This window comes from Pan troglodytes, chromosome 20 (genome assembly GCF_028858775.2).
Source record: "Pan troglodytes isolate AG18354 chromosome 20, NHGRI_mPanTro3-v2.0_pri, whole genome shotgun sequence".
Taxonomy (NCBI): domain Eukaryota; kingdom Metazoa; phylum Chordata; class Mammalia; order Primates; family Hominidae; genus Pan; species Pan troglodytes.
This window is the reverse complement of record NC_072418.2, coordinates 59,769,651-59,796,380: the sequence shown is the minus strand read 5'-3', so window position 1 is coordinate 59,796,380 and position 26,730 is coordinate 59,769,651. Positions and strand designations below refer to the sequence as shown.

The 26,730-nt window shown below is 43.1% G+C and overlaps 1 protein-coding gene across 21 annotated transcripts in view; it reads left to right on the top strand.

Moving 5' to 3' along the window:
• PEG3 (paternally expressed 3) overlaps positions 1-26,730 on the top strand; it is a 54,590-nt gene that overhangs the window by 13,953 nt on the left and 13,907 nt on the right. For 2 of the 21 annotated variants that reach the window (XM_054672499.1, XM_009436447.4), the window contains exons 1-4: positions 10,166-10,258; positions 14,703-14,789; positions 24,343-24,418; positions 26,376-26,541. In XM_054672499.1, the coding sequence (XP_054528474.1) occupies positions 26,526-26,541 (16 nt within the window). In that variant the 5' untranslated portion in view covers positions 10,166-10,258; positions 14,703-14,789; positions 24,343-24,418; positions 26,376-26,525. Of the gene's footprint in view, positions 1-10,165; positions 10,259-14,702; positions 14,790-16,823; positions 16,859-17,045; positions 17,167-17,388; positions 17,520-23,559; positions 23,673-24,342; positions 24,419-26,061; positions 26,542-26,730 lie in introns of those variants that run through there. The other 19 variants (XM_054672492.1, XM_009436442.4, XM_054672502.1 and 16 more) reach the window with 16 other exon arrangements.

Below are 26,730 nucleotides of genomic sequence, written 5' to 3'. Positions count from 1 at the left end.
CCAAAACTGAATCATGAAGAAATAGAAGTTCTGAGCAGATCAATAAAGAGTAAGGAGATTGAATCTATAATCAAAAACCTCCCAACAAAGAAAAGCCTGGTACCTGATTGCTTCACTGGTGAATTCTACCAAATATTTAAGGAAGAATTAACACCCAGCCATCTCAAACTCTTCCAAAAATTAAAGAGGAGGGAAAACTTTTAAACTCATTTTATGAGGTCAGCATTACCCTGATACCACAGCCAGGCAAAGACACTACAAAAATAGAAAATTACAGGCCAATATCTCTGATGAACATACACGCAAAAATCCTTAACAAAATAACTAGCAAACTAAATTCAACAGCTCATTGAAAGGATCATACGCTATGATTAAGTGAGATTAATCACTGGGATGTAAGGATGGTTCAACATACACAAATAAGTAAATGTGATACATCACATTAACAAAATTAAGCATAGAAAATGTGATAATTTCAATTGATGCAGAAAAAGCATCTGACAAAATTTAACTTCCTTTCATGATAAAAACTCAGCAAATTATGTATAGAAGGAACATACCTCGAAATATTAAAGGTCATATATGACAGGCCCACAGCTAACATCACTATCAGTGGTAGAAGACAGAAAGGTTTTCCTTTAAGATCAGGAGCAAGATAAGGAAAAACGAAAGGCATACAAATTCGAACAGAAGAAGTGAAATTGTCTCTGCTGATGATGTGGTCTTATATATAGAAGACCCTAAAGATGCCACCAAAAACTTGTTAAACTAATAAACAAATTCAGTAAAGTTGCAGTAAAAACCAATATTGTTTCCAGGTACTACTACCATCTGAAAAATGTGAAAAAGAAATCAAGAAAACAATTCCATTTACAGTACCATCAAATTATTTAGGAATAAATTTAACCAGAAAGATGAAAGACCTGTTCACTGAAAACTATAAGACTTTGATGAAAGAAGTTGAAGACACAAACAGAAAAATATCTGGTGTTCATGGATTAGAAACTATTGTTAAAATCTCCATACTACCCAAAGTGATGTGTAGATTCAGCGCAATTTCCATAAAAAAATTCCAGTGTCATTTTTCACAGAAATAGAAAAATACTCCTAAAACTCTTATGAAACCACAGAATACCCCAAATAACCAAAGAAACTTTCAGCAAAAAGAACAAAGCTGGAAAGGCATCACACTACCTGATTTCAAAATTGAGTATAAAGCTACAGTAATAAAAACAGCATGATACTGGCATAAAAACAGACATAGAGACCAATAGAACAAAATAGCCCAGAAATAGATCCGTAATTTATAGTCAGTCAATCTTTGACAAAAGTGTCAAGAACACACAACAGGGAAAGGACTTTTTTTTAAATAAGTGGGTGGGGAAAACTAGATATCCATATATAAAGGAATGAAATTAGACACACCATATTACAAAATCAACTCAAAATGGATTAAAGACTTAAGAGCTGAAACTGTAAAACTACTGGGAGAAAACGTAACGGAAGAAACTTCTTGTCATTGGTCTGACCAATGATTTTTGGATAAGACTTTAAAAGCACAGGCAGAAAAAGCAAAAATAGACAAAAGGGATTGAATCAAACTAAAAAGCTTCAAGTGTTGGCAAAGATATGGAGAAAGGGAACCTGTGTACATTGTTGGTGGGAATGTAAATTAATATAGCCATTATGGAAAACAGTATGGAAATTCATTTAAAAAAAGTAAAACTACCGTATGACCCAGCAATCTCACTTCTGGCTACATATCTAAACAAAATCAGTATACACTTCTATGTTCATTGCAGCATTATTCACATTAGCCAAGATGTGGAATCAACCTAATTGTCCATGGATTGATGAATGGATAAATAAAATGAATATATGTACAATGGCATACTTTTTCAGCCTTTAAAAAGAAGGAAATGCTGTCACTTATGACAACATGGATAAACCTGGAGGACATTATGGTAAGACAAACACTGCATGATCTCATTTATATGTGGAATCTAAAAAAGTTGAACTTATACAAGTAGAGAGTAGAATGGTGGTTGTCAGGGGTCAGAGGAGATGAGCTGATGTTGGCCAAAGGGTGCAAAATTTCGGTTAGATGGGATTAAAAAGTCCTGGTGATCTGTTGCACAGTATGGTGACTATAGTTTATACTTGAAAATTGCTAACAGAGTAGATCTTAAGTGTTCTTCACACACAAAAATAGTGAGGTGATAGATATGTTAATTAGCTTGATATCCTTTTACAATGTATATGTATATTGAAACACCATGTTGTACACTATATATACAATTTTTACTTATCAATTATATCTTAAGAAAAAATTAAGTCATTTAAAATGTGTATTTTATTTAAAATAATGGTAGTAAACCTATTACAGGTTAATGGAAGCAACATTTTTTATGAAAAATAACAATTTTCAAAACCAAAGGTTATTGAGAAGAGGCGCATTGTTTTACATCTTTGTAAATCTCCTTGGCATTTGACTTAATAGAAAACAGCTGGATTCGCATCTGCTTTGGCCTTCAATTTGTCATGATATCACAGGTCATACAGCCTCAGGCAAACGTCACTCCACACTTGCGAAAGAAGTGAAAACTGTTGCAGTTCACAGAAGATAATACTTTTGATTGAGATGGTGCTATGATGCTATGAGTTTGTGAGTTCACAATTTAACCTCCTTTTAATATAAACTTGCAATAATAGGAATATTTAAGATATCCATATGGGTCAAAACTTGAAAGAAAAATGCAAGGATATGTGGAATTGAAAACATAAACCTTCTGAAGTAATGATCTTGAAAAAGGCAGAGGAAATTAAGAATCTGACTGCTCTTGGGTAATGAGGTCCAGAAGCACTCCATGCATGTTGAGGTCCCCGGCTCATTGTGGCAAACAGGTACTGGATTTGGACTCTCCTGACATAAAAGGAGCCTGGAAAAACAACAACAACAAAAACAGTGATGGTTACCCAGGTTTTTTACTTACGAGTGGTGGCAGGGGGTGAAAAAACAGAGCCGTGCAGAGAGGACCCAGCCTAAGCTTTAATCTTGCTCAGTGACTAATACACCCCTTTTTTCACATGGCACAAAATCCCCAGTTGACAATACAAGATTGTCTCTGGACTGTGCTTCTCATGGGTGAGGTAGAGACAGCCAAAAAGACATGGAGGGAAGAAAAGTTCAGAGAGGAGGGGAAAAGATAACCCATAGGAAAAACACTTAGAAACTAAACTTGCAAAGCACTGGGTTAAAGTTAGGAAATCTTAAAATGAACAAGACAGCAAAACCAGCAATCAAGACATGAATTCAGTCCTTTCAAAATGCAATTCAAATAGTGTTAGTGTGACTTTACGATTTTTGAAGAAATAAAGAATAGTGTCCATAAAATGTTCATCCATTTGAGAAAGGTAGATATAAAAAAAGTACCAATTGGAAATCATAGAACAGAAAACATAGTTACTGTATTTAAAACATCTAGGGAAATGCTATTACCAGATGCAGTTAAAAAGAGAAGTTACTCAGAAAACACAGAAAACAGTATGAAAAACAGAAAGATTGAGACAAATGGAGGATGGATTAAGACGGGTCATTATACTTTATAGGTTGAAAAGAGTAGAAATGGAATGGCAGAAAAGTTATATTTAAAGAAACACTGGCCCAAGAATTCTCCAGAATGGAAGAAAGACCTTCATTGGTCACATCAATCCTGAGCAGGATAAACAAAAATCTATACATAACATCTATTCTGAAAGCTACCGCGGGAAAAACTAGACGTTATTAGAAAGGAACATTACGCTGATGCAGACCTCCTCATCAGGTTTGTTAGAAGACAATGGAATAATATCTTCAAAATAAGGAGAGAAGATAAAGGTTACCTAAGAATTCCATACCTGGCTAAAATGTCATTCAAAAATGTCTTATAAAGACATTTTTAGAAATACAAATAGACTACCTTATACACTTATTTAAAGACCCATTTAAGGATTTATTGCAATGAGAAAAAGTAAACCTCGAGGGACAAGGAGTGAGATTCAAGAAACAAGAATGAGTGAATAAATTCTTGAAATACCAGTAAATATAATTAATCATTGACTGTAAAAATGTTTTCATTTGTTTAAAACAGGTATAATTAAAATTCTAGACAATATTAATGAAGGTGGGAATGGGAAATCCAGTGAATTGCTAACGTGTGCCAACATGTTTGCTTTAGTACTTTATAGTCTGTTAAAAAAATATATGCTTGTGTAGAAATTAGGAACTTAAAGATAGACAGTGAAGTAATAAATATAATTGAAACCTCCCAAATAAGCAGAAGGAAAAAAGGGGACTAAAGAAAACTTGATCAATTTAGTAGAAGGCAGGAAAGGAGAAAATAAATGACAAAAAGCATATTAAACAAATACATCAATAATTAAAGATGTAAACAGATTAACTTCCCTGTGTTTCTCAACAAAGAGTCATGGCCTTGTTTGCACCTAAAAACATAGCCTTGAAATATATATATAAAGCAAAAACTATTAATTTTAAGGAGTGGTGGATAAAACCATAGGAATATTGGGAGATTTTATTATATCTAGAACAGATAGATCAGGCAGACAAAAAATTACCAAGAATACTAAAAATCTGAACACAGTTAACAAGTTGATTCTATGAACATAAATAGAAATTGATACCTAACAATTAGACAATACTCATTCTTTTCTAATATATTGAAGAATTAAAATTAACCATATCTTAAGATCACCAAGGATGCTTTGACAAATGTGAAATAGTAGCATATGGGCCATGCTATATGAGTATAATGCAATTAATTTGGAAATCTGTATTCAAAAGATAGTTTTTTTCCCCAAGATCTTTGACCCCTAAAGACGTTTCTTCATGTCGCAAAGAGGAAATCTAATGGAAACAATGAAATACAGAACTGAACAAGAAAGAACTACAAAAAGAACAGAAATTAATTACATGGAAAAGAAGGAAGAATATGGTCAACAAAATCAAGTCATTTTAAAAAGACAAAACTGTCAAATCTTTAGCAAAACTGATGGAGAAACTATGGAGAGATTAATAATATTAGTAATAGAAAAAGGGACATAATTTCCAATGGAGAGGAGTTTATAAACTATGGTAGAGAATATAAGAAGTGAGATAACAATCCAAATCATTCTATAAGGCTGTTATAACCTTGGTAGCAAAACCAGACAAGGATAGTGTAATAAAAAAGTATAACTCAGTAGTACCCAGCTGCATGTGTATATGAATCAGATACTCATAATCATGATCAAGCAGGGTTTAGGAATACAGTTTTCAACATAAAACCTGCTTTATTCACCAATCATCAGATGATGTTAAATAATACAATCTTCCCAATGAATGCAGAGAAGTCATTATATAAAATTAAACTTATGATAAATTTTTTTAAAAAACTAGAACTTAAGGGAATTTCCTTAACCCCCAATAAAGAGGCTGTACAAAACAAGCCTGCAGTGAATGTTTTTACTTCATAGTAAAGATAAGAGTATCCCCTTTCAAATATAGGACAAGACTTGTTCAATATCACCCCAGAAGTCCTAGCCAATGCATTATGTTAATGAAGTGAGGTATGATTGTCAATGAGAGTAAAAATGAAGTCATTAATTAGCATGTTAATATTTTAAAAATACAGGAACATTTTTTTCTGTAGAAAAAAAAGCCAACAAGTTCACTGGATCCAAAGTCAGCGTATAAAAAGCAATAGCAGGCCGGGTGCAGTGTAATCCCAGCACTTTGGGAGACCAGGGTATGCTGATCACAAGGTCAGGAGTTCGAGACCAGCCTGGCCAACATGGTGAAACTCCGAAAGTAAAAATGAAGTCATTAATTAGCATGTTAATATTTTAAAAATTTGTGTAGAAAAAAAAGTCAACAAGTTCACTGGATCCAAAGTCAGCGTATAAAAAGCAATAGCAGGCTGGGTGCGGTGTAATCCCAGCACTTTGGGAGACCAGGGTATGCTGATCACAAGGTCAGGAGTTCGAGACCAGCCTGGCCAACATGGTAAAACTCCATCGCTACTAAAAATACAAAAATTAGCTGGGCATGATGGCAAATGATTGTAATCCCAGCTACCCAGGAGGCTGAGGGAGGAGAATTGCTTGAACCCGGGAGGTGGAGGTTGCAGTGAGCTGAGATTGAGCCATTGCATCGCCAGCCTGGGCGACACAGCCGGACTCTGTCTCAAAAAAAAAAAAAAAAAAAAAAGCAATAGCAGATACTCTTCTCAAAAATTCATAACCCAAATCAAGTTGTGAGAAAATATCAAACAAACTGAGTATTCTACAAAATACTGAGAAGCTGTCACAGCCTTGGGGAGCCTAAGGAGATGTAATCACTAAATGTAATGCTGTGTCTGGGATGAGATCCTGGAACAGAAGCAAGATAGTAATGGAAAAATGGATGAAATCAAAACAAAGTCTGTAGTTTGTTTAGCGTTAATATTATCTCTTCTTTTTGACAAAGTAGCAAGGTTACGTAAGGTATTAACATCAGGGAAAACAGGGTGGGGAAGTTTTGTACTATCTTTGCAACTTTTTTGTAATTATGAAACTATTAAATAACCAATTATACAATTAATGGGGGAAAAAAAGGACCTCCTAAAGTCAAATAAGGCCTTTATAGGGAAAAAAAAATTACAGTGTATCATTGACAGCCGTAAGAGATATAGACAATGGTCAAAGATGAGAGATCTTGATATAATGTTTTCAATTTCTCTAAATTGCTGTGTGGATTTAATAAAATGTCAGAATCTCAATAGGATAGTTCATCAAACTTTAAAAGCTGCTTCTAAAAATTATTTGAAAGATGGTGGGCTAAGAGTCAGATAATTTTGAAAGACAAGGTAGGGCCAGACACTTTTGAAAAACAAGGTAGGGCGGTCGCCCTTTCAAATACCAAGATACTGTAAAGCTGTAATAATATGGTGCCTTAATGCACAGAGATACAGAAATGGATCAGGGGACCAACAAGAGAGTTCAAGCACAGACCTGCTCATATACAGAAATATGATACAAAGTCAGGGGAAAATTAGATCCCTAACACAGAACATAGGCAAAAATAACCATAAAGAAAACTAAAATGCACAGGCTATTTGAATATCTTTATGACATCCGTGTGGGGAAGAATTTCTTAAATTAGGCATTGAAGGAAAAGACTGTGAAATTTTACAACACCTATATTTAATTGTCCTCTAAGACAAAAGATAATGTTGGCTCTTCTAATTTTGGGCTTTTGGACTTTAAATGCAATTGGGATGGGGGGCAGGAGGTCATTCAAGCTGGAACATTGACATCTTTTTTGCTTTGCAAGATCACCCTTAATACTGTGTGGAGAATACTGGAGGAAGGGTTTGGAATGGAAGAAGGGTTTTTGTAGGAAGATAATGTTTCTTAGGACTACCATGGAAAGGGAAATCATGGGACAAATTTGGGATTTGCCTTAGATAGGGTCAGCAAGACTTGCTGATAAATTGGATGTTGGTGGCAAGGAAAAAAGGAACGAGAACAATCGTGAGGGGTTTTTTTGTCGTTTTTTGTTTTTGTTTTTTGGCTTCAGCAACTGCTACTGTTTATAGAAATGGGGAAAAGGGAAATTAATATTTGTTTAAAATGCTTTGAGTTGCCTGATAGACATCCAAGGGGAGCAGTCAGTTTCTAAGCAAAAGACTGCGCTTTTGTGGACAGTCCTGTGGCAGAGGATTGGAATTTGGGAGCCATTGGCATGTAGGTGACATTTAAATTATGTGACTAGGTGAGGAGGGAAGGGTTGTTACCTAGGGAGTGGACATTGATGGGGAAGACTAGTGACTAAGTTCTGAGGCAAGACCCTCCAGCGTGTAGATGGCAAGCAGAGCAGAAGCCATTTATGACTGAGAAGAGACCACTGATGGCGGGGGGAGCGGAAACCAGGACCATGTAATTGTCACCAAAAATAAGATAGCATGGGATTTTGTTTTTGTTTGCTTGTTTTAATGAGGATGTTGAATATTACTGAGAGATAAAGTGAGATTAAGAGCAAGTTTCTTGGCCACATAAGGAATTGCTGAAATTGTCAAGCAATTTCAGTGGGTTTGGAAGGGATGGAAGCCTGTGGGGCATATATGTTAGCAGGAGAGAATGTATGGTAAAACCATTGAGTTAGTGACAGTAGACTGCTCTATCAAGAGGCATTTTCAGGGCCAAGAGGTGCTGAGCAAGGGGGTGGTAACTGCAGGAGCTCTGAGAGCATGTGGTGTCCTGTGGAAATTAATGATTCAGGATCCGGAGAGAAACTGGTATTGCAGATAGAGGCCTTTGAGGAGACAGGGGGATGATGGAGTCTTTAAAATATATTAAAATCACCTACAAAACCTTAACCAGACATTAGGATCCCTTGGGAACCTGAAAAACAAAGATCTCTGTGGGACACTGGGAATCTGCATTGTTTAACAGCCCTCCAGGTGAGCCTAATGAGTAGCCAGATTTGAAAATCTGTAACCTAAGTCAGGGTACTACCACATTCACCTTCAATCTTCCTGCTGGGGAACTTGTTTTGAACGTGTATTTTCATAAGAAGCACAGTGTTTTCATTCGTATATTATGTTTATGTGGCACTGCTGGGCAAAAAGAGACTGTTGATGGTCTAGGGAGTCTAAAACACATAAAGCAGCTTCTCAGTGTAGCAAGCAACCACTGATAACTCCTTGAGTATAATATAAAGTTTAATTTGGGGTATTAAAGTCTGTGTGCTCCTTAGGTAAACACCTTTTGGTAATTAACCACATCTTACAGATTTTTTCCTTTAAAGTTAAAATCATACAGCATTTTTATTAGTCAGTTAAAATCGCGCTGTGTAAATTTACCAGAATACAGTTTAATTCTTTTCTATGGAGCACATTTTTGGTGATAAAAATGATGCTCCGTGAATATCCCTGTATAGAATCTTCTGTATATCCCTGTATTTCCTTTGCTTTTTTAGTTCCTTGAGAGTGGAATAGTTGGACCAAAGAGTACATTAGTGAACTTTTAGTAATTCATTGATTTTACTGCCAGAGAAGAAATACGTATTTCTGCCAAGGAAATTCACAGTATGGATGGCAGAAGGGAAAAATCCCTCTTCCACCCCACATTCCTTGTCCCTAGAAGTAACTCATCAACAATTTCTTGCCTACCTTTCCAACAGTTTTACCTATATTTGGGTTTATCCTTAAAAAACAAATAAATGAGAAAACACTTACTTACCAGTTCGTTTCTACAAACTTCAGTAACTTGTATATTTCACTAAATCTACTGAGAATTCAATCCTTAATAATCCCATACAATTCTACCTCATTATTTTTCTCTCTCATTTTCTTGCTGTTTCATTAAATGGCAATGCAGTGGGCTTACGCAGTGGAAGGTCTGTACTGACGGCTGGTGGGAAACAACTCAGTAGTGTGTGAGACTGCCCGCTCCCCTAAACCGCACGTGCCCGGTGTTTCAGGTTTGCATTTCTTTATGCAAATAGGTCGTGATGTTTCCTTCGCAGGTCGGCCAGCCGTTTGCATTTTCTTGCGAATTGCCAGTTTTATCCCTTTTGCCCATTTTTCTGTCTTGGTTTGGTCTTTATCTCGTTGGTTTCCAAGAGCTCTTCATTTATTAAGGAAATTAGCTCGATGTCTTTCATGTGTCCCAGGCGGAAAAGTCTTGTCTTCCCTGCAGGTCTTTAGACGTTAATGTATGTGTTTTTGCGGCCAGGATTTTCATTTTTTTCATTTAGACAGATGTGTACATTTGTCCCTTTATTCTTCAGCGGTTTTACATTTGAGCATCTCAGTGGGGTTTCCTCCATTTCGACCCCCATTTCTTTGGGGGCTGCACCCCCACCACCCAACCCACCCCCCTTTTCCAGACCTGGCTTTGGGGTCCCTCACGGCCACTCCCTGACGTCAGCCCCCAGCCTTCGCGCCAAACTGTTGCTGTGGCAACCGCAGCCTGATTGGCACGTCACAGGGCTGTGGTGAGGGGGCCCGGAGAGGGCGGCGAGGCTGCTGATTGGCTAGCACAGAAGCCCCGCCTCTGCGGAGAAGCCCTGACAAGGAGGCGTCGAGCTGCACCTCGGTGCAGAAGTCTGGGCAGCTGCGGGAGGAGAGGTTTGGGAGGCGCGGGAGATGTCCACCCTGGGCTGGTGGCGCCGCCGGGCGCCGGGCGCCATGAGGGTGCGCTAGGCGGCTGTTCGTGCACGAGGCTGCGCAGCGGTGAGGTGAGTGCGCCTTCCCTGCCCGCGGGACCTTGGTGTCACGACGGCTCTGGGCCAGAGTGGCCGTCTTGCCGCAAGCCCAAGACCCCGCGGCAAGCCAGCGACCCTCGTGGCAGGGCGGGCTGGCGGACATGGTACTTGGCCGCCCGCTGCCCAGTCCGAGAGTGGGCACAGTGGCGGCCAGGCTGTGGATGGTTGGTGCCTTTTTGGGGCAGGGGTGGGTGCAGCCCGGGCTGCTGCGTTGGTGCCGCCATCTTGCGGGCCGGGGTCTGAGGGGCTGCTGCGGGGTCTCCGCGCCTTTCTGACTGGCCGGGGGCCACCGCAGCAAACCGGGGGCATTAGGGCAGACAGCCGGGGGCTCTGCCACGGCAAGTCCAGCAAGGTCGACACCAATGCTATCCCTGTTGCCACGGTGGAATGCGGCTCTCGGGAGCCCTGGGCCTCCTGGGCTGGGTCTGGGGGCTGCGAAAATGCCCCTTCCTGCGGGGTGCCATCGGCCTCGCGGCGCCGGCGTGCCCGGCTACCCTCTGGGGGCGGGGCTTGTTTGCCGCAGTGGTGGTGGGAGGGGCGAAGGGCTGTCCTGCCTGTAGGGGTTTTCTTTCCCCGCCCTCTCGGGCGGTATCTTAAATGAGGGCGGCTGAGGCTTGCTGTGCAGGAGCTGCCTTGGTTGGTTGGCGGCAGATGGGGCGGGGCAAGGCTCAAGTGACTGGGTGGCATTGGACGTAATCGTCTGCTCAAGCCCCACCCACTGGGTGCCATCTTTTATGAGGGTGGCTGAGGTTTGCCGCGCAGGCGCTGTTCTGGTTGATTGGTGGCAGATGGGGCGAGGCAAAGCTGAATGACTGTGGGTTGCATTGGATGTAATGGTCTGTTCCAGCCCCACCCATTGGGTGCCATCTTTTATGAGGGTGGCTGAGGTTTGCCGAGTAGGCGCTGTTCTAGTTGATTGGCGGCAAGTGGGGCGGGGCAAGGCTGAAGTGATTGGGTAACGATCCACTCAGGCCCCGCCCACTTTGACGCCATGTTTGATGGGGGATGCTGAGGTTTGCTGCGCAGGTGCTGCCCTGATTGGTTGGTGGCATATGGGGCGGGGCAAGGCTGAAGTGACTGGGTGGCATTAGATGTGACGATCTGTTCAGGCCCTGCCCGCTTGGACGCCATGTTTGATGGGGGCTGCTGAGGTTTGCTATGCAGGTGCTGCCCTGGTTGGTTGGTAGCAGAGGGGGCGGGGCAAGGCTGAAGTGACTGTGTAGCATTGGATATGACGATCTGCTCAGGCCCCGCCCACCTAGATGCCATGTTTGATGGGGGCTGCTGGAGTTTGCTGCGCAGGTGCTGTCCTGGTTGGTTGGTGGCAGATGGGGCGGGGCAAGGCTGAAGTGACAGGGTGGCATTGGACCTAGTGGTTTGTTCAAGCCCCACCCACCTGGGCGCCATCTTTAATGAAAGTGCTTGAGATTTGCTGCGCAGGCGCTGTCCTAGTTGGTTGGGCGAGACAAGGCCCGCCCGCCTGGGCGCCATCTTTGATGGGGGCAGCTGAGGTTTGCCGCGCAGGCGTTGCCCGGATTGGTTGGCGGCAGATGTGGCGGGGCAAGGCTGAAGTGGCTGCGGGTGGCATGGGCGGGACGGTCTGTTCAAGCCCCGCCCACCTGGGTGCCATCTTTGATCGGGGCGGCTGCGGTTTGCCGCAGAGGTGTGGGGTTGTCCACAGGGAGGGGCGGGGCCACGGTTGCTGTGCCTGCCTGCCTTGCGGTGATGGAAAGCTGTGGAGTGCCGCGCTCCTTGGGCTGTGTGTGCTGGTCGCCAGGCTGTTTTGCCAGTGGGACTGGCTCAGTCCCCGCATCTGGGGGAGCCGGGAGACGTGCCTAAAGAGTTTGCCTTAGCGGCCGCGGAGCCATTTATCCTTAAGGACAGGGTGACGGGTTATCAGCGCGCTCGCTGTGTTTTTGGCTAACGGTGGCAGAGGCTCACCCCTTCCCCTGTTGTTGCCTGACCGAGACTTTGTTCACCACAGGATGCGTGCGGTTCCATCTTGTGTATGGGGGCGGCTTAGTGGGGGAGCTGCGAGGCGGGTTGTGCAGGCGCCCTGCTGGCGGGGCTAAGGGCTGGGGCCCGGGACCGTTCCTCGGGACTGATAGCGCTGAGAGCACCCTCACCTCCACTGCCCCCCACCGCCTCCACGGTACTGTCTGTGCTAGCCACAGGGTGGCGCCCGAGGTTGATTGCGCAGGCGCCATCTTGAGTGACACCTGGGTCGGCCCCAGGGGCGGGCATGAGGGAGGGCTGTCTCAGTGACTAGGGGCTGCCGAGCCTGGTACACTGTGGTGCAATCTTTGGCTGTAGTGAGGCACTTGAGGGCAGTCACACAGGCACTGGTTTGAATGACTGCTGGGTTGGCTGTAGGGCCGGGTGCAGAGGACTGAGTGACTGACGGGGGCTGCAGGGCCCCGCCCACTCTGTGGCATCATCTTTGCTGGCCATTAGGTGGCAGCCAAGGTGTACTGTGCAGGTGCCATCCTGAATGACAGCTGGGCTGGCTGCAGGTGCGGTTCTGAGGGAGGGTCTGCTTTGTCTTGAGTGACTGAGGGGGGCCATAGCATGTGTGTCTTGTCTGATAGAGCAGCCGGCATTCAGTGTGGCGGGTGCACTGCGGAGGCACCATTACTGAATGACAGCTGCGCTGTAGGAGTGGGCGTGAGCCCCGTCCATCCTAGTACCACGTGTGTTGGCCGGTGGCGGGGGGCAGCAGAGGTGTACTGCGCAGGCGCCATCTTGAGTGACAGCAGGGCTGTTGGAGGGGGCTGAGGGGATTTCAAGGTAGGCGGGGCCGTAGGGCCGTGTTCATTCATTCTGTGCCATCTTTGCCGGTTCATGGGTGGGGCCTGCACTGGAGCCTTCCTGAGTGACCGCGGGCTGCACTGGCGTGCCAGCTGAGCCCTACCCGCTATCTTGGGCAGCGTGCCTTCATGGCTGGTGGCGCCTTACTTCCTCCAGGGGGCGCCAAAGCCAGGCCTCGGGAAGCGGGCGGGTTCAGCTGTGCAGCCTTGGGTCAGCGAGGAGAAAAGTGGAATCCAAGGCCAAACTCAGACGTTTTAAGAGATTTGGGGAAAGGTGGGATTTTAAGTGAGAAAATGGAGGAAGTGGGCTGTGGGTGTAAGATTTGGGGTCTAGGTGATTTGGAGACTCTCTTGGTGAAGGATTTTCACTCAAAATCGTACAGCTGGAGGTGGAAAAATTCAGGGCTGCGGGTGGTCCTGAGAGGGGCAGTGCATGGGAACTAGGAGGCTGCCCTGGGCAGGTGGGGGTGTGTTTAAAGGGGCTGCCCCATAGGTAGGGTGGGGCCTCTGAAGAAACTGTTCATGAGCAGAGCCGCTAGAGGGCTGCCCAGCTTCCAAAGCTTAGTTCGTTTGGGTGTGGCCCTCCCAGCCCTAGCTCTCCTACGGAGTCGTAGAGCTCACTTACCTAGCCCTGGCTCCACCCAAGGAGATCTTAAGTCAGCCCTTTGGTTTTGTTTGAGGTAGGGAAAGTGACACATATGACGCTTCCTTCCTAGCCTGTCATAATTTTTTTTTTTTTTTTTTTGAGACAGTGTCTGGCCCTCTCACCCAGGCTGGAGTGTGGTGGCGTGATCTTGGCTCACTGCAGCCTCTGCCTCCCGGGTTCAAGTGATTCTCCCACCCCAGCCTCTTCAGAGTAGCTGGGAATACAGGCGCGCGCCACCATGCCCATCTAATTTTATATTTTTAGTAGACCAGGGGTTTCGCCATTTTGTCCAGGGTGGTCTCGAACTCCTGACCTCAGGCGATCTGCCCGCCTTGGCCTCCCAAAGTGCTGGGATTACAGGCGCGAGTCACTGCGCCCATCCTTTGAATAGTTTTTAATAAGCTCTTTAACCTCACCAAAATATGCCCACCTGACTCTTGGAATATAAACCAGTCTCATAATCATGAAGGTCCTTCCCCCAGGGACCTCTAATTGATTGAACACATACTCTGAGGTGCAGTGGGACTTGGACTATGTCCTGTTAGTCCACTGAGAACATGTTGATAAACCCTAAAATATTTTACGTGATAAAGGGTACTATTACCTAATAATAACGATAGGATAGCGGTCCTAATATGGGGACGGCCAGCGCCAAAAATGGGGTTCTTGAATTGATTCCTTAATCTAGAGCCCCAGAGAAGGTTGTAAGACACCCCAGAAATTGACTTGAATGCCTTTGATGTAACCTTGTTGGAGAAAGTCTACGAGTACATCCCAGGGTGTGACGTGGTCTAAGGGAGCTATACCCATGGCCATTCATCCTGGATGGGATGCTCTTCATGGTCTCATTTGACCTGTGCCATCATAGAAGATAAATGTGGAACTGTTGTGGTATTGTTCCCCCCTGAGGAACCCAGTAACTGCAAAATAAACTTGGCGTCTCACATTTTCTTTTTCTCTACAGCTTTGCCTTCTTGATCTTCCGTCCTTCTTGGAGACGACTGGCGAGAGGAAGAGGGACTAGGTCCAAACGCTAGGTGGCTGGGTCCAGGTGAGTTGAATTTCCTCCTCACAGTGCCACATTCATCTTTGGAGTGACCACCGCACTTCCTTACTCTGACACTTTCCTACTGCATATGTGTTCCACATAGCCACCCCAGCACCATTTGTGCCCTCTGAGAACACCCAGACTCTTCTGGTGGATTGTGTATTCTCTAAAAATTCTCCTTGGCCTCACACCATCCATTTCAGTATCCTCCCTCTTTTTCTCATACTCAGCTACTCCTTCAGGGCTACTCTTTTTCTCTTGCCTGGTGATTAAAGAAGCATGAGAGATTCATCCACTCATTTGCGAATATTGATCAAGTGTGTACTTTGTGCCAGGTACTGGGACATAGCCCCAGTGGGGGAAAGGAAGTGTTTTCAAAGAGTTTTTAGTCTATTTGGGAATTAAAGCTGTGGAAAACATAATTGTTTGATTTGTACTTTTGCAAGAGAACATCTGCTAGCAACAGCCGACTTAATCTTAGAGAGGCCACATAGGGGCCTCCCTGAGATGGTCAAGAAGATTAAAGCTGAGCCCTGAAGGAGTGTGAATGGTGTGTGTCATGGGGAGAGTAGTCTCAGCAGAGGGGATAGGGTTGTTGTTGAGAGATGCAGAGAGAGGAGCTGAAAATCCAGGATTCCTAGAGCAAGGGAATTGTTGAGTGGCATCTGATTGAGGTAGGAAGAAGGTAAGTTGTGGTTTCATTGTGAAAAGACTTGTAATCTGTGGTGAGTAACTGGGCTTGACCTGAAGTGCAGTGGGAAGTGCTTTTAACCATGGGAGTATCATGATAATCAGATTTGTGGTTTTAAAAAGATCATCTGGTTTCAGGGTGCAGAAGGGGAGTGTGGACGCAGTGGGTGTGGGGAGACCAACTTGGGCCTGGGTGAGAGATGGTGGCTTGGTTTGTGGTCATATCACAGGGAGGAGTGAAGTGGGTAGATTATTTGAGAGGTGTTGAGGAGGGAGACTCCTCACTTTCTCTGTTCATGGCCTGCTGACTGATTCAGAGAAGGCACAGTGAGTCACATGATGTGGGGAAGCAAGCACATAGCTAGAGGTTGTCTGTTTGTTCATTTGTCAGCAAGCATTGATACTGGGCCTGATCCAGGACAGGATCATGCCAGGCTTAGAGTCTCCAGAAGTGAATGTCATAATCCCTGGCCTCAGTGTCTACTGAATGGAAACTCCCATCACAAGAAGAGTAAGAATGTGTTTACCAAGATAGGTGGCTATGGTGGTGGTGGAATACTGCTTAGGGAGAAGCTAACATGACCAGGTGAGCCCTTGGGATGGGTTGGTGTATTCCTGGCCTCAGTGCCTCAAGATATGCATTATGTTGCTTAACCCTGTGGAGACTTGGAAACCTCCTTTGCCGGAGGGCTCATGTTGGTAGATCCACATTTAACTAAGCTCAGGAGACTTAAAACCGTACTGACATGTGACTTGAAATAGGATGTTCCTGTTCCCACAATTCTGGTTTATTAATTCATGGTAGGAGTACAGTAGCAGGGACCCAAGTACTCAGCAGTGTGTATGATCAGCAGATTCTCTCCCTGTAGGCAGACCTACATGGGAAACACAACCATAATGAGAAGGTTGCTTGGTGAGTATGGAATCAGAACCAAGAGGATGTGGGTGAGCTTTAATAGCGCTGGTTTGTCACATAGCCTGGTACAGCCATGTTGTCACAGTGAAACCCTTGCTTAGGGTTACCAAGATATTGGAAGCCCCTTATCTAACACCCTTGTCCTTCCCAAACTCCATTCAAGTTAGGTCTGATGAGAGTTGTTCACTATCCTGTAGATGGTTGGATGGACCAAGCTTTGTGGCCTACATTTTAGTACTCCCTCCCCTTAAAAAAGTCAGATGAGCCAATTATTGTTATTAGAATATAGTCAAATAACTCATACTGTTCTGGAAGACATTTTGTCTCTTTAAAGTAGCTTTATTTGTCTTGAACCATTTTGTGCTGGTCATAAGATTGAACTCTTAGATATTATTTCCTCTCTTTCTAAACTTTTGGGGAAATCTCTCAAGGATGGACAACAACAAGGAGATTTTGCTGCAGTGTGGTAAGTGCTAAGCTTAATGTGGTAGAAATAAGCCCAGGATGTTGAGATTATCTGAGAGAAGCCAGCCAACAGACCAGAGGGTGGAGGTTGTGGCCTGTGAGATGGAGTTGGTGGTCATTTACTCCTTGCTCCTATATAAAATTGTTCCCTCTAAAGTCCCTATGTCCCATATGTACCTTATTCATAGGTGATTGGACCAGACTGGATACCTTAGAGCAGTGGTTCTCAAAGAACAGCTCCTGGAGTGATTGTAGGAATGCTTCTTTCCTGGGGAACCACAGACCTCCTGAGTCATCCCACCTGGAAAGGTAGCTCCGTATTTCATAAGCACCCTAGGCAACTCTTCTGCACGTCTGAGTTTGAGAACCACTGCCCTAGAAGGAATCAGGCTGTAGCATGCACTTTCATACTGAGAATTTGGATGAAGGGACACTGAGTGTCGGGCATTTAAACTGGGAGGTGACGTAGGCCTGGGCTGGGACAGCATCTTACTCCATGTGCGTGCTGAAGTAGAGAATGTCGGTCTGCAGAGAGAGGCAGGAGAATGGAGCAAACAAGAAGAGAGACGAGACCACACACCACGCTGTCCCTGGGAGACGAAGAGAGTAACCTCCTCGGTTCCTGACTTTAAAGTTCTCAATTCCAGCCCCCTTTTAATGAGGTAGGTAGAACGAGTTAGGGGGCTGAATCTAGGTGCACCATGGTGAGGAACCAAAGTAAGTAAATAGAAATGGGACTGAAGGAGACTCGGTGGATTTTCTCCTGCATCAGATGGGATGTGGGAGCCTGAGGCCAAACCGGAGTCACAGGATTTCTTCTCACACATGGTCCCAGATGCTTTCTAGTGCATGATGTGTTCTTTCATTAAGTTCTTCCCTGCTCAGTTGAACACTGACCCATCATTTCTCTGATTAAAGCCATGGATCTTCCCTGACTTCTGGCAAGGATGCCTGATGAGTTTCATCTTTATTATGTGTTATATTAATTGTGAGATCCATGCTTTTATTTCCTACTCATTTTAATGGAATAGAAGTAAGGTGTCATAAAATATCCAAAGAATGGCATCAGTACCACCATCCAGACTTCAATGGCAATGCTGTCATGCAGCAGGCAGTGCCAGGCTTGTTCTGTATACAGAGAGGTTTCATGTTTAGACATCTAGTGTAAAGAAAACATCCTTTGGAGATCAAAGAACGCCAGACTCCCAGAAGCACCCTTCCTGCCTGGCTGTGTAGAGGGATCCTTTATTAGTGGCCCCATCACTTGGCGCCTCTCCTCCCTCCCCTTGAAGTTGGTGACCTTTCTTTGTCCCCTGGCCCAGAGTCAGCTAGCCCTTGTGTGCCCCTAACTGCTGTTGGCTACTACTTAACACTGAGTCCTGCTCTGAAGAGAGAGCAGAGGGAGATGTGGAAGCTTTAGTAATGAGGGGTGTGTGGGAGCCCACCTTCAAGCCAGGAAGGATATGGGTTTGCCCTGTGGGCCAGAGTTCAGTCTTGAGCCATATGACGGCTAGACAGCTGTCAATGAAGTGAGGATTTGGGTGTGGAGCTTGATGCGTGTTAGCCCCCTCTGTGGTACAGTCACTGGAGAGGGGAGGTACAGATGGTGACCACAGGGTACTGTCAGTGGGAGTGCTTAAGGGTCAGAGGGAGGTTGTATTATGGGGACCCCAGCAGAGAAAGGGCAGGGCCTGATGTGCTGTAACAAGCTGGGCAGGAAGGAAAACAAACACGCTAGGAAACAGTAATTGCATTTACTTACATTTTTATATTCAGTTTTTTTCCTGATTGCGAAGTTAAAATAACATTTTAAATAGAGATGGAAAAAGAAACAGAGACTTGTTATTATTAATCATTTATTCTGATAGATTTCCTCTATTTTATGAATAGTCTTAATACAAGTTTATGTGAGTTTTCTTCCAGTTTAGTTGGTATGTACTGCCATATGTTTGATTATTTTTTTACATACATGAGATCATGCCATTTATTAAACAGTTCACACTCAAGGTCTCCATCTATAGCTTTGCTTTCTGAAAACTGCATTATATTCCATTGTGTGGACATTCTCATTCTCTATGTACACGTAAATGGGAATATTTGCAGTAAGAACAACATATGTATAGATTTTAAGATTTATTAATAGCAACAAAGTTAACCAGTGGGTGTGGCTTGCAGTTTCTATGGTGAATGTTTTGCAATACCTGCATGTAGTGCTGTGTTTTATTTTTATAATCAGAAAATAAAGCTGTAACATTCCTTGACAACACGACTTAATGGTTATGTAACATTTTGCTAAATACTTTGTTTTCATTCCTTGTTTAATGAAAACTCAGGAGAGATGCTGATTTTTGGATGCAGTAACTTACTTAGAACAAAGTATGTTTGTCACTGGCCCTAGTGGCCTTAGCCTTCCAGAGATGTGTAGCTGAAATACCTAATTTCTTAGGGGAGGCTCCATGCCAGCAGTGGTTATATTGGCCTTTCCTAACGTCAAAGGCCAATCCTAATTCTAGAAATGCATGCTTGAGTAACCAAACACTGAGGTATAAGCGGTCCTGTCATGGCCTTTTTGTTAAAGTTATCCTTTGCCATTTAGCTGTAAGAAAGTTCCTAGTTTATATTTAAATAAGGAATCCATTTCCAGTCCTTTATTATAAATTAAGTCCCCATGTGTCTATAGACTTTTACACAGTTGAATTCTGGACTCTGTTATGTCCCAGTGGTATATTTGTCCTAGTGCTTATATCCTTATATTGGAAAAAACACTTTATTTTTGTGTGTTGGAGTCATTTTACAGACAAACCACCTCCCACTCCAAATAGACCTTATGCAGGGTTGTCTTGATATTCTTGTACATTTATTCTTCCAGAAGAACTGGATTATCAGTTTGTCAAAACTCCCCACCTCAAAATAAAAAGGAGCTTTTTAAATGTGATACATGTGTCTTTATGTATTTATTTCAGACTTATTGCCCTTCTGTCATTTATTTTATTTTATTTTATTTTTTATTGTTTTTTATTTTTTTGGTGATTCAGTCTAGTTCTGTCACCCAGGCTGGAATGCAGGGGCATGATCTTAGCCCACTGCCCCCTCCACCTCCCAGGGCCCCCCTGCATCAGCCTCTTGAGTAGTTTGGATTACAGGCGCATGCCACCACACCCGGCTAATTTTTGTGTTCCTTCTGTAAAGTTTTGAAATTTTGTTTGAAGTTGCAGGTAACTTTGTTAAATTTATTTATGGAGATTTATTTGTTTGTTTTGCTATTAATGGGAATTATTTCTCTTGCTGTATTTACTCATAAGGTTTTGTAGTTCAAAATAATGCTTGCCCCATATTTATACTTTTCTTTTTCTTCAGTTGCACTAGCTAGGACTTCCAGGGTCATGTTAAATTGTAGTTTTGGTATAGCTGTCCCTTCCTTGTCCCCACTTCCAGAGGAACATCTTTAGTGTTTAATAACATGCTTGTTTGCATTTATTTGAGATAAGTCTTTATAATGCTTAGATGGTCTCCTGCTTTTACTCTGCTAAGAATTTATGAGGAAAGGCTGTTGAAGTTTGCAAATGTTTTTTAACTTGAAATACTGCTCGTGGGCTCCTCTTCCCCTTTCATCCTTTATGTAACAGTTTACCCTGATGGGACATCCTCCTTGTATTCCTGGAATAGCCTTTCAAGATCATGGGCTATTATTTGGACTTTGTTAGATTGGGTTTATTAAATGTTTTTGCATCTATATGCAAATAATGTTTATTGAACACCTATAAAAATATAGAGATGAAAAAGGTAACAGAGTCTTTGCCCATGGGGCCTTGCGGTAGGGTATAAATACAGGTGCTCTGTTGTTCTGTTGGATTCATACATCTTCAAGCACAGCTCTGATTAATAAGCTACGTTTTTATTGATGGCCCGTTTAGGCCATCCTCAGGCAGACTAACTCCTCAGCTTTAATATTTCATTTGATAGCATCAGGCAAGCCTTTAGACCTTTCTTCCTCTCAGCACCTGCAAACACGTATCTTCTGTTTTCTTCAGTGGTAGGCGTGGCTGTTGCCATGGAGAAGCTGGCCTGGGGAAGTGGGGGCCAAGTGGGTAGAGCAGTTATGCTTTTGATTGGCCAGACTCGCTGTCACAGAAGGTCACGTGGGATCTGGTCTTCCCCAGTCAGGGTGAGGTAAGTATGTGGCCCTGGCAGGTGCAAATTTCAGCATCTCACCCCACTGCTAGTTGCCCTTTGGGCAGCAAGTAGAGGACGGGGTGAATCCAAGGCTAAGGGTTGGGCCACTCGGCCAGGAAGGCAGCTAACCTCATTGCATATGGCCCACCTTGTGTCAGGTAGCCCTGCAGGAGAAGGTTGACCAGCACTTCCTCTTCTGCCTTTGGCTCTGGGTTGCTCTAATGTGACTTGTGTTAGGACTGTGGTTACGTAGCAATAACACAACAGAACACGTTTCCCTGTCAGTGGTGCTCGTCCCTTCCCACCATTCCATGTGTAAAATGTGTTACCTGCCATTATTTTGTGCTCAAGGTTTTACCTTTTACAAACCAGAAATTAGCTGTACATACAAAGGTTAAACCATAGTGTGCAGCTGACTTTTTTTTTTTTTTTTTGAGATGTAGTCTCGCTCTGTTGCCCAGGCTGGAGTGCAGTGGTGCGATTTTGGCTCACTGCAACCTCTGCCTCCTGGGTCCAAGTGATTCTCCTGCCTCAGCCTCCCGAGTAGCTGGGATTACTGCCACCACGCCCAGCTAATTTTTGTATTTTTAGTAGAGATGGAGTTTCACCATGTTGGCCAGGCTGGTCTCGAACTCCTGACCTCAGGTAATCTACCCGCCTCGGCCTCCCAAAGTGCTGGGATTACAGGCGTGAGCCACTGCGCCCAGCTGCAGCTGACTTTTTAGCTTTTTTTTCTTATTATCATTTTATCTACTTGGCTATATTTGTTCTTAAATGGAGAATTGCTGGTTCAAAAGAAGTAGGTGTTTTTTTTAGTATCTTTAAACAGTGGCCAAAATGGGATCCAGAAATGTGGTTCATGCCTGCACCAGCTAGCTTCTCTACACCCTCACTAGCATCAATTTTCATCTTTTAAACATTTGCCCATTCAACAGGTCAAAAAAAGTTTATTGTAATATTTTACATTTCTTTGATTTTTGATGTTAAGTAACCGGCCTTTATTATCACTAATTTTAGGAACTCTGTGTATTAGTGTTGTTTATTTTCATATTGGGCTATTTTTCCTAATGCCAAAAGCCTTTTACATTTCAAACATTAACTGTCATCTGTGTTACAAAATACTTTTCCCCCTCCCTTTTTGCTTGGTTTTTATTTTGGTTGGTTTTTATAGTGCAGAAAAGTTGGGCCCATCTTTATTTTCCTGTCTCCCACGTGGTGGCCTTTCAGTGGTCTCTGCCATTGGAATTATGCTTGAGCATTTGCCTGACTGTCCCTGTTCTCTGCTGTTGTAAACAGTGCTTTTGTGAACACACTTTTGAACTGTATATCTTTGTGCACATGGGCAGATGGGTCTGTGAGTTAGATTTCAGAAGTGGAATTGCCAAGATAGGGGATGGCATTGTATTTATGTACTGACAGTTGTTGGGTGTAATTGAGGGGTATATTCAGATTGCAACTGCAATATCATAAGTATTTATTGGGTCTAACAGGTTTCAAAGTTGATTCTTTAGGGTTTTCTAAATTGACTTTCATGTACCTGCTAATGGCCAGGTTAGGGTATGACCATGGATTCAAACTGTGGATGGTGATAGGGAGGCGAGCGGGGGAGAGCCTGGGCTCAGCATCAGTGTAAAGATGTTACGGCTGCCTGCACCCGCTCTGTGAGTAGCACAACCTCTAAAGGCCTCTACTGGTAGTTTTGTTTATTGTTTTGTTTTAACTTTGAATTTATTTTTTTGACTAGGTAATACATGCTCATGGTAAAATAAAAATAAAAACAAAAAACAAAAGGAGAATATACAATGAAAAAGTAAGTTGCCCTCCCTTTCCTGGCCCCTAGTTCCCTTCCCCAGAGGCAATTGCGATTAGTCATCATTAATAGTCTCTTATATATCCTTCTAGAAATCATCTGTCTAAGCACATCTGTTTTTAGTTTCTTAGAATGCTGTATACAGTGCTGTGTCCGGTTTTGCACTTAACTATCTTGGAGATCATCTCATACTCATTTATTTAGAGTTGCCTTATTTTAAAGGGTTTCATAGTAATTCATTATACAAACATAACATATCTTGTCTATTAACAACACTTCAATGAATATATTCTTGCACATAGGTCATTACATATCTCTGAGGTAAATTCATAGAAGTAGAATTTGTAGGAGAGGAGGATATGTGCACTTTTAATTTTGATAAAATTTGCATTGCCACAGGCAGTATATGAGTGTACTTGTTTCTTCCCGTGCATACAAACATGTTGCCCGGCTTTATGATTGATTGTTTTGTTTCCAGAGCCTTTCTTTACTCCCAAATGAGTTTCCTCTGCCATGGTGGGAAGTAGCTCAGGTCTGATTTTTTTTTTTAAGGTTTTTCTGTTAAAAAAATAACTTCCATTTTTCAATGGCTTCTATTGACCAAGGGCCAAGTTCTATTGGCCTGGTCAGAAAATCTTGAGCATGTTAAGGGAAGATTGTGTATGTTTAATCCTGAATTTCTTGAGGAAAAGCAATGTGTTTTATTTTTTTTGGCACAGAAGTTGGCATCCACCTTGTGACAAGATACATATGGGCATTCAAGTGGTCACAAAATTAATTGTAGGAAGTCCTCCATCTCTTTTCTGTGCGCTGGAATGGTTTTTATAACACGGTAAATATTTTATTCACAGAAAGTTTACTTGGGAAGTTGCTCTTTACATTATTTCAGCTTTTTAGATTTCTTCCCTAGTGGTCATATTTTTCTCGCTTCTTGAGTCAGGTTGGGCTATTTGTATTTTCTTTAAAAAAAATTATTGGTTTCCTATTGAACTCTATAAGCCTACCATTCTGATATATAGCTTTCACCTAGGGTACTTTATGCTTCAATTCATGTCTGTTAGGGAGAGAAATTCACAGAATAGAAGCATATATATGTATATAGATCTTACATAAGGGAACGTTAGTTTTATTTCTCTGTGCCTCAGATGTGTTTTTCTTGTCTTATTGTAATTGAGTAGAACTGCATAGAATAATGTTCAATAATAGCAGCATTAAGACTTTTATTTCTGCTTTCATGAGTTTTGGTTCGTGGTTTCTTAGTGATATCTTTGTCTTGCGTTTTTGACTTGTTCTGGTTTCATAAAGACAGTTTGAAAGCTTTTTATTTCTCCTGTCTGGCATGTTTTATATAGCATGGGAATGGCCTTTCCCCGAAGGTATAGAAGGCATCACCCCAGTGCTATTTGAGTCCCCAGTTGTTTGGGGAGTTAATTCTCTGACACTCCTTCTACATGTCTTTCATATTCTTAGTCTATGTATTTCTTCCTTTAAAACTTCTGCAGGTACCTGTGTTTTGACTCTGTTCCTGTGGATAGCTGCTTGGTCTGAAGTTCCCGAAAAGATCCTGTTCCCAGACAGGTGATTACATATCTGAGGGTATCTTGTTGCCTGAGGATGAGGGCTAGTATCATTTCAGGTACCAGAGTGTTCTCCTGGGTCTGTCTGCCACATAACAGAGTTGGGCCGTCTGCCCTTGCCTGTCTCCCTCACAGGCACAGACCTCTGCTCTTGCCCTGTCCTGGGTTAGAGTGACCATGTCTGAAATGTCACACCAATCATCTGGAGCCTGGACTCTCTGATCTGTTGCCTTCCCTTGCTTTGGGATTCTTCTGCCCAGCAGAGCATTATCTATGTTGTGCTCTCTGTGGTTTCTCAGTCCTATGAAGGAAGGCAGCAAGGAAATAGTCCAGTCGCTAAGGTCTTCAGGATCGAGGCATTTGCATTGGATGGTGCCCAAGCTCCATGGGATGATAATATGCAGGAGAGAGCGTGGGAGGGCAGTTTGCATAGGGAGGAAAGTGGGAGCCCATCACTGAGACGAGTAAACATGAGTTTACCGTGATTACCACATTGATTTCCAAGTGATAATGTCTAATGAGAGACTCTGAATAATGGAAACACCTTCAGTTTTCCTTTAGACTTTTTCCAAATTAAAAAATTTAAACTTGCTTTCCTTTTAAAACAAAGGGAGAAAATTTTCGTTGCATATGGTTTTTTTTCTTCTCTGGAAGTAAAGCCAGTAGGTAGTTTATGCTCCCAGACCTAGATTTCTTTCCCATATTGCCTTACTTAGTTGCACCAGATGTGCTGACCAGTCATTAAAATACGCAATAAAACGCAAATAATAGCAAAAATGCTTTAAGGAAATGTATAGCTTTACTTGGTTACATAAAAAAGAGGAGAGATTGAAAATCTTTACATTTATGTCCAATCTCAAAAGTTTAAAAAATGGAAGGGGGCAGATAATAAAATAAAGAGAAGGAAATAAATGAACTAGGTAAAGAAACAGTAAGAAAGGAATGTCAAAACAGAAAGCCGGTTCTTTTAGACAGATTAGACCTTTGTCAAGATTGATGAAGGCAAAAGAACGTGCAGTAGCATCAAGAGGCTCAATGGTCACTTCTCACTGTCTGAGGGAATAATGTCATATTACCTAGAGTTGAGTACTTTTAATATTTTCGAGTGGTCTTCCATTTTTTACATGTTGTATACTGTGTTTTAATAATTGTGTTAAGGGAAGAAATGTTAGGGGAGGATTTGCCCCAACTCCTACTTCCCCTTTTCATTTTTGCTAATAAACATGCTGACGTCTGATTTTAGTACTGGCTAGGGCCTTGAACATTTCTCTTGTGCCTTGCATTGGGCAGTTAAGTCTTTTTAGGTATCTTAGTTTATTTAAGCTTCACAATTCTGAAAGGGATGGAGGTGCTGTTATTCTCATCTCTCAGATTACAGAGAGACTTCTAGGGCATTAGACAAGTTGCCCACAGTCCCAAGTTAGCCCAAGTTAGTAGCCGAGCTAACTCCTCGAGTAGGTCTCTGTGAAGCCCAGGGGTCATGCTTGTAACTGCTGTGCTGAGGCCAACTTTGTGCGGTTGTTTGCCTATTTACTGGGGACTCCCATATCCCAAAAGCATTGTCGATGCCTCTGGTAAGGTGGCCTCCACTGCTGCCTGGTCTTCAACTTCTGGGACATGTGTATATCTCCTTACGATCTACAGGTCCCTGAGTACTGACGGTCACAGGCTGCCGCGTCTTTCCTGTTGACTCATGTTTGGTTCCTCCAGTGAAAATTTTACTTAGAGAAATGCTGCCTCCAAAGCACTTGTCTGCCACCAAACCTAAGAAGTCCTGGGCCCCAAATCTGTATGAGCTAGACAGTGACTTGACTAAGGAGCCGGATGTCATCATAGGAGAAGGTCCAACTGACTCTGAGTTTTTTCATCAGAGGTTTCGGAACCTAATCTATGTGGAATTTGTTGGGCCTCGGAAGACCCTGATCAAACTCCGAAACCTCTGCCTCGATTGGTTGCAGCCGGAGACTCACACCAAGGAGGAGATCATCGAGCTCTTGGTCCTTGAGCAGTACCTGACCATCATCCCTGAAAAGCTCAAGCCTTGGGTGCGAGCAAAAAAGCCGGAGAACTGTGAGAAGCTCGTCACTCTGCTGGAGAATTACAAGGAGATGTACCAACCAGAAGGTGAGAGTCTCCACGGGGTGTTGGAGGTCAGTGCAGGCCTCAGGTGTTCCCTGGGGCTCTCAGCCTCCACACTTCTGACATGGTCTGGACTGGATCACTCTCTGTCCTGGGCAGCAGTGGGGATGTCCTGTGTACTGTGGGATATTGAGCTGCATCATGATTTTCTGGGTGTGACCACCAAAAGTGTCT